This window comes from Vespula pensylvanica, chromosome 9 (genome assembly GCF_014466175.1).
Source record: "Vespula pensylvanica isolate Volc-1 chromosome 9, ASM1446617v1, whole genome shotgun sequence".
Classification (NCBI taxonomy): Eukaryota; Metazoa; Arthropoda; class Insecta; order Hymenoptera; family Vespidae; genus Vespula; species Vespula pensylvanica.
In genome coordinates, this window is record NC_057693.1 from 6,912,262 (window position 1) to 6,919,004 (window position 6,743).

At 25.2% G+C, this 6,743-nt stretch overlaps 2 protein-coding genes and 1 non-coding gene across 7 annotated transcripts; 1 reads left to right on the top strand and 2 right to left on the bottom strand.

Annotated features, from left to right (window-relative positions):
• Nucleotides 1–240: 240 nt before the first annotated feature.
• Nucleotides 241–313, bottom strand: Trnav-aac. The gene has a single exon. It is a non-coding gene; the product is annotated as a tRNA-Val (tRNA).
• Nucleotides 314–902: 589 nt separating this feature from the next.
• LOC122631758 lies at nt 903–3,905 on the top strand. Of its 4 annotated transcripts, none has more exons than XM_043817821.1 (8): nt 903–1,370; nt 1,462–1,662; nt 1,721–1,834; nt 2,130–2,165; nt 2,991–3,032; nt 3,199–3,266; nt 3,322–3,525; nt 3,605–3,905. In XM_043817821.1, the coding sequence occupies exons 1-8, from the start codon at nt 1,304–1,306 to the stop codon at nt 3,683–3,685; spliced, it is 813 nt and encodes a 270-aa protein (XP_043673756.1). In that variant the 5' UTR covers nt 903–1,303; the 3' UTR covers nt 3,686–3,905. The 4 variants fall into 4 exon arrangements, with proteins under 4 accessions (XP_043673756.1, XP_043673758.1, XP_043673755.1 ...); XM_043817820.1 differs by having other exon boundaries at nt 908–1,370; nt 1,709–1,834; XM_043817823.1 differs by lacking the exon at nt 2,130–2,165 and having other exon boundaries at nt 907–1,370.
• A 378-nt stretch (nt 3,906–4,283) lies between these two features.
• Nucleotides 4,284–6,132, bottom strand: LOC122631582 (protein CNPPD1). 2 transcript variants are annotated; one of them, XM_043817460.1, is made up of 6 exons: nt 5,944–6,132; nt 5,715–5,840; nt 5,549–5,645; nt 5,184–5,383; nt 4,970–5,098; nt 4,284–4,889 (listed from the first exon to the last, which is right to left on the bottom strand). In XM_043817460.1, the coding sequence occupies exons 2-6, from the start codon at nt 5,760–5,762 to the stop codon at nt 4,290–4,292; spliced, it is 1,074 nt and encodes a 357-aa protein (XP_043673395.1). In that variant the 5' UTR covers nt 5,763–5,840; nt 5,944–6,132; the 3' UTR covers nt 4,284–4,289. The 2 variants fall into 2 exon arrangements, with proteins under 2 accessions (XP_043673395.1, XP_043673394.1); XM_043817459.1 differs by lacking the exon at nt 5,944–6,132 and having other exon boundaries at nt 5,715–5,930.
• Between the last annotated feature and the right edge of the window lie 611 nt (nt 6,133–6,743).

The following is a 6,743-nucleotide window of genomic DNA, read 5'->3' on the forward strand; positions in this document are numbered from 1 at the left end:
CGGGGACCTTCCGCGTGTTAGGCGGATGTGATAACCACTACACCACGGAAACAACTTACTAGTTGACTCGTTGTTTAAGTATGATTGTTGCAATTATTTTTTTCTTCATTAAATAAAAAAAATTTTTAATGAAATTTATTTTCACGTTGCAAAATTCTTTTGAATGAAAATGTTAATATTTTAACTATTTAGAAAACTGTTTTTCGTTGAATAGATAAATAAAAAAAAATAAAAAAAAACTGTTTCCGCCCGGGATCGAACCGGGGACCTTCCGCGTGTTAGGCGGATGTGATAACCACTACACCACGGAAACGCTTGGAAAAGTATTGACAAAATATTCATTTCAATCCAATAAATAATTAAATTTAGTTAAAAAATAAATAAAATAATGTATTGTTATTTAATCTCTTTAAAAATTAATTCTATTAAAGTCTATGCCTTTAAAGATATAAGCTGTAGTAATACTATAATATTTGTAATTAATTTTGGTTCTTATCATAAAATTGATTTCGTTTAGTTGTGACGATCTTTAAGATGCATATCTCTTCTTACCAGTTTTCCTTGTCGCTTTTAAATGGAAAGCTTCGATGAGCTACGTTTTTTATTTGCTTTTTTTTTATCTTTAACTATATATATAAATTTAACCAGAAACAAGAAATATAAAGTTTATACATTTAACAAATACTTTTCACTTTTTTAATCTATCTTCCAAGAAGTATAATTTAACATCTGATTTTTTGTTCGCTTCTATTGGATGTACTACTGTTTTTATTACACATAAAAATTTCTGTTACATACTAATCTAACGATTGTTAGATTATGTTCGAGGGGATATAATCTATACAACTTATACAACGATAAAATAGGCGCATGGTGATGACAGTGTTCCTCTATTGCGCTTGTAGTTCATATTTTGTCCATACCTATCGCTGAAGTCATACACGCTTGAAGCGAAAGATAGTGAACAACCCTAACAATACCATTTACTGGTTTAAAAGACAGAAGTAGTTTTTATTGAGCTAATAGTATGTTCGTGATTGCGCGCGTTAACATATAATTCTTTTGTTTTTATACTGATTCATTCAATAAGATAATTTCAGAGTAAAAAGAAATTTTTAATTTTAATTATTATTATTAAAAATTGAATAAGTCAATATATAATTGTAATTATTCGACAGTAGAACAAAATTAATCTCAATCAATCTCGTGATATTGAAAAGAATTCATTTATCGCTAATATCTTTAGATAATCGAAATACCATACAGTTACTTTTACGTGCTTCAATTGTTCTATATTTCAAAAATGCGCGTTTTTATAAATTTATTAGGTAGAGAAATGTATTCGTTTCACAAAGGAATGAACAATTTTGGTAAGTAAATAAATGTTGTTAATTTGTGATTTTTAAAAATAGCATCTGACTAATTGATTGACACACCTTTTTTTAACGTCATCCATTTCAGGAATGAAATTGAGAAAATTTCATGAAAGTTGCTTAGTATATTCCTTGAGACAAGATATAATTTCAAACAATGGTATTTCAAATGTTTTGACTAAAGAACAAGCCAATATATTAGCAGGAAAATTATCTCCAGAAGAGCGAAATATTCTGATGACTGCTTTGAGCAAATATAAATCTATGGATGATAAAGCTTTATATGAAGGTAATTATTAAATATAAGATAAAATCCAACTTACATTATTTTTTAGCTCAATTAGCAGGTATTCGTTGGAGAAGTAAACTTGGAAGGCCTACAAAATTGCCTACTCTCGGTGATGTCGATCCTACTGGTAGTTACTGTCCTTTACCCGAAGATTGGCTTCTTCATAAGTCTGGTAGGAACATTGAAACATTCATTTGAAAACAATTTACAAACATATTTTTATTACTTTAAATAATTCTATTGACAAATATCTTCAGTCAATTCTAGTCAGTATTTAATTTATTAATTCTATACAAAAATAGAGTTAAGAAAATTTAATATTGAAAATTTTATTCAGTTCATGATTTTCATCAATAAGCCATCATTATAAATAATATATGCAAATAAAATCATTTATTTTGCTTCTTTTTTTAAATATATATTTTAGCGTGAGAACTGATTATTTATTCTTTTTAATACTTAAAAAGCAATTGTATTTTTGCATTCTTTATGGATATTAATATGTAAGTTTATTTATTTCCATATATGTATAAGCTTTCAACTAAATTATTTAGAATGATTTATTTTCCTGTATTATTCAATTTCAGTATTTAAAATAATTTAGTATATTTTAACAAAAAATCTTCCACACATACAAATCATACTAGCAACATGATCTTGCACATGTTATACATCATATTCCTCTTTCATAAAACTGCATGATAGCAAGATATAAGCCTTGTAACACTATACATAAGTATTTTTATGTTAATTTTACAGATTTTAGTGTATTAATGCTTAACTAATACTTTGTTATAATACATATTCAATTATCTATAGGAACCAATAAATAGGTTTTTATTTTCAATTAACTAACTTTCTCACAATATTAAGATGTTATTTTATATACATTCTATAAAATAAAATTGTTATTTTTATAATAGTAATACTTTTGTAATGCAAAGTATGCTATTTAAAAATAATATATGATTTCATTGTATTTTTCTATACATAGAAATTCATCAAATGTATGTTAATTTTAATAAATCATAACTTTTTAAAATTATGTGTACTTAATTGATAATATTAAGCAAGTCAATTGTTTTTTTCTTTTTACATTTCTTCACAATTACTAAGTTGTAATTAGTAATGCTTTTTTATCCCTTATTATTATTATCATTATTATTATTATTCTTATTGTTAATATTATAAGTTTTACAATCTACTTTTCCTATCACTACTATTAATAAATACAACAGATAACAAATGTTTCCTTATATACTATATGAAGTTTTTTATAGTACAAATTGTGCTTTATAAAATTTACATTGTTCTTTTTCAAATTACAGTTGAAAATGATGCAAGACCGAGTAATAGAATTCTTCTAAAAGGTATGTGACATAATAAATGTACTGTAATTATTTTTATATTACAAATATATGTAATATCTTAATTACTATAAAATGATATAATGTAGTAATGAATATCTATCTACACAAACTATGCACACTCTGATATATTTTAAATTTAAAATAATAATATAAACAAATTTTCCAGTTGCATTTATAAATAGTATTCCATTCATTGCCTTTGGTTTTCTCGACAACGCCATCATGATAGTTGCTGTATGTATTATACTAACATTATATATTTTTCCAATCTGTAACTTAGAACTTTCAGGGTGACTACATTGAAATTTTTCTGAGCAACAAATTTCCTATTTCAACTATGGCAGCTGCAGCTTTAGGAAATACTGTATCTGATATCATAGGAATTGGATCTACAAATTGGGTAGAAAGTTTAGTAGAAAAGGTAGGAATTAAGAGACCATATTTAAGCAATGCACAGTCAAAATTACGAAGGACAAGGATGGCTGTAAATTTAGTAAGTCTTGAATTTAAATTATGTTAAAATAGTGTTATATTCTACATTATTAGTATATTTAACTCTTATAATGATTCAGGGTAGAGTGGTTGGAATTACAATAGGATGTCTAGTTGGAATGATAACAATACCAGCGGTAAACTTTTTCTGCAATAGATAAACAAATTTATTCTACAATGTACTCTCTACTGCATTTTCGACCACATGGAAAAATATTTATAAAACTATCAGCACATTTTAACGATGGAAAACAATTTTACGAATCTTAATGGACATATGTTTAAACTGTATCTATAAATATCACAAATGTCAATTCCGTATCTTAACGTCCTACCTGATACTAAAATGGATTATACATTAAATATTTGCAATAATTATAATTACACTGTATAAATTGGATTCTTTATTTTTATAATAATTTTTTTCACTTTGAAGTTACTTAATTTTTAAAAGGCATGAGATAAATCAAAATTGTTGAAATTATGATTTCAAGATTATTATTAAAGTATATTTATTATAGAGATTTTTTATTATAATCGGATTTATACATTGTATGTAAATTGATATAAAATATATATATATATACACATATATATATATATTTTTTTTATGTAACTTTTATAAAATTTCTAAGTAAATTACCTAAAGTTTACCTGCAGTTTAAGTAGAAAAAAATTTTTTTTCCATAAATGTTTACAGAAAATATATGTAACTGCTTGTTAGGAAAATATTTCTAAACCAAAAATTCCTAATAAAAGTCTTTTTCATTGTAGAATTAATTCCGTAGAAGAATTAGTATCGAGTATAAATTTACTTATAGTAGAAAATGTAATATAATCTGTAAAGTGTAATTGGTTCATTGGTTGAGATTTCAAATATGTATCTTCAGGAAGCCAAGTAGCCATAGAATGTATCCAACATTTCCAAGATATGCTTACTACTTCATTTTTTTCACATATTTTATCAGACTTTGTAGCATGTGTAAAATCCATCGTTGTAAATATATCAGGTATCTCAATATCTTGATTTATCCTTTCTTTCTCTATCTCTGTATCTATGCTTATGTTTGTTATATTTTCAGTATTTCTCAATACCGTTGAACTAAGATGTGTACCAGGCAAATGACTTGTAACTATAGCAGATCCCAAAATAGTGACTACTCCAATAGCATATGCTACTAAACATACAGATGATATATTTATAAATTCATAAACAAGAGCTAGTAGTTGAACGGAATCCATAAGACAACTTAATTCTGTGTAAGAAAACCATCCTCGTTTTTGAGCTTCTTTATAAGCAATATCTTTTTCTAGTTTTTGTAGCCTTTTCCAAAAATCTTGATTTTGGACATATACAGACCAATCCTATTGAAGATAAATAAGTACATAAAAATTCTATTCTATTTTAAATATATATATCGTAAAACAATATTAAGTCTACTTACAATAGCATTTAAAAACTCCTTTTCCAATTGATTTATCTGCAATATGGTTAAATTGCTTGACAATGCCCATTCTGTATTAAAAACTTGATCTTCTTCTCCATCATCGTTCAAGAATTTAGTAGCTACCATCTATATAAAAATAAATTAATCTTTGTATAATGTAAGAAATTTATATATAAAATCTACTTTGTAATATAAAAAAAATAAAACATACTAAAGAAACAAGAAATAGTTTAGAAGGTGCCACTTGTTGAAGATATTCAGGATTACAATCTTTTAATTTTTCTAAGTACAATAATGCTAGGATTAAGGAACAAGGAGAAACACAGGCGTTTCTAGAAATTTTACTTGCTTCTTCCACATCTAATCGTTCTAATGTATGATTCACCCCAGTAAAAAGTTCCGCCGCCATTTCTACGAACACAAATTTGTTTTATTTAAAAATATGTAAATTTTTGTTCGTAAAATATTATGATTCGTTTCTTTTACCAAAAAAAAAATATATTAATGGCATACAAAATAAACATAATAAAATTAAAATCAAATAAATTTTTATATTTGAGAAGATATATTACTAACCAGTAACTGGCAAACTGAGACAATCGGTCATCGGAAATTCGAAATAATACAATGACTTTGTAATTCGATTCAAAAATTCATTGTGATCGTTTGGACCCTAGGAAAACAAAACTTCGATGTATAAACAACGGTAAAATTCAATGAGAGAAAATAAAAATTTGTTTACCTTTAATTTCGATGGAATTGATGTTTCTTTCGAATAATTTTTCGTCATATTGAATTATGATTGTTACTTTCAAATATTGTTATTTTATAATAGCTAATTAAAAATCTTTCAAAGTATGTGAATGACCTAATATACGAAACAAAGCAAATAATTAATTTATTATTCCGTTATGTTATGACAACTATGACTTTAACCATAGAACTAATGCACTATCGACGAGACTACGTACCTATTCTAACCTGTTAAGCCATTATGTATGTGTTTATATAGATATATATATGTATATTTTATTACTATATATACTATAAGAAATTTATTAGAAAATTCAAAACATACACACATTCATGTTCGAAGATGAGTAAAATATTTGAGATCATACGTATAAAAAGCTTATCTATCCATATGATCGTTACAATATACTACTGGTTTGCTCTGTCGATAAAGTAGAACGTTCCATGATAACTAGAGAATATATAACTGAAGCCAAAAATTTTCATTCGTATTATATCTAATTAATGCATGTTATATGTATAGTTATAGCTTAAAGCTTCAAGCAAACTATACTAATAACAGATTTGCTTGTGTTAATATATATCGTATTTATATTAATATGTCAATAGAATTGTATTTATACTTTAAATAATAAATAACATTAAAAGATGCATGTATGTATTGAAACTACGAACAATTTTGTCATTAGGAAAATTTTTTTCTTTTTCAATGACCGTAATTAAATATTACAAACAGCCTTCAGAATACTAAAGAAAAAGTCTTAGAGAAAAAAAATTATTAGCTTTTAAATTGTATAGTCCTTATATATAATAAAATCAAAATATTATATACATATATATTGTATACATAAACTTTTTCAAACATACGTATATCGTAATTATTGCATCACAAATTGATTTCTCTCACAAAATTAATTAATTTGATCGAAACCTGGTAAAAAAAAAAAAAAAAAAAAAAAAAAAATGAAAATAATAGACTAATATGCTGCGCATCATGCTAACATACAATACAATGCAA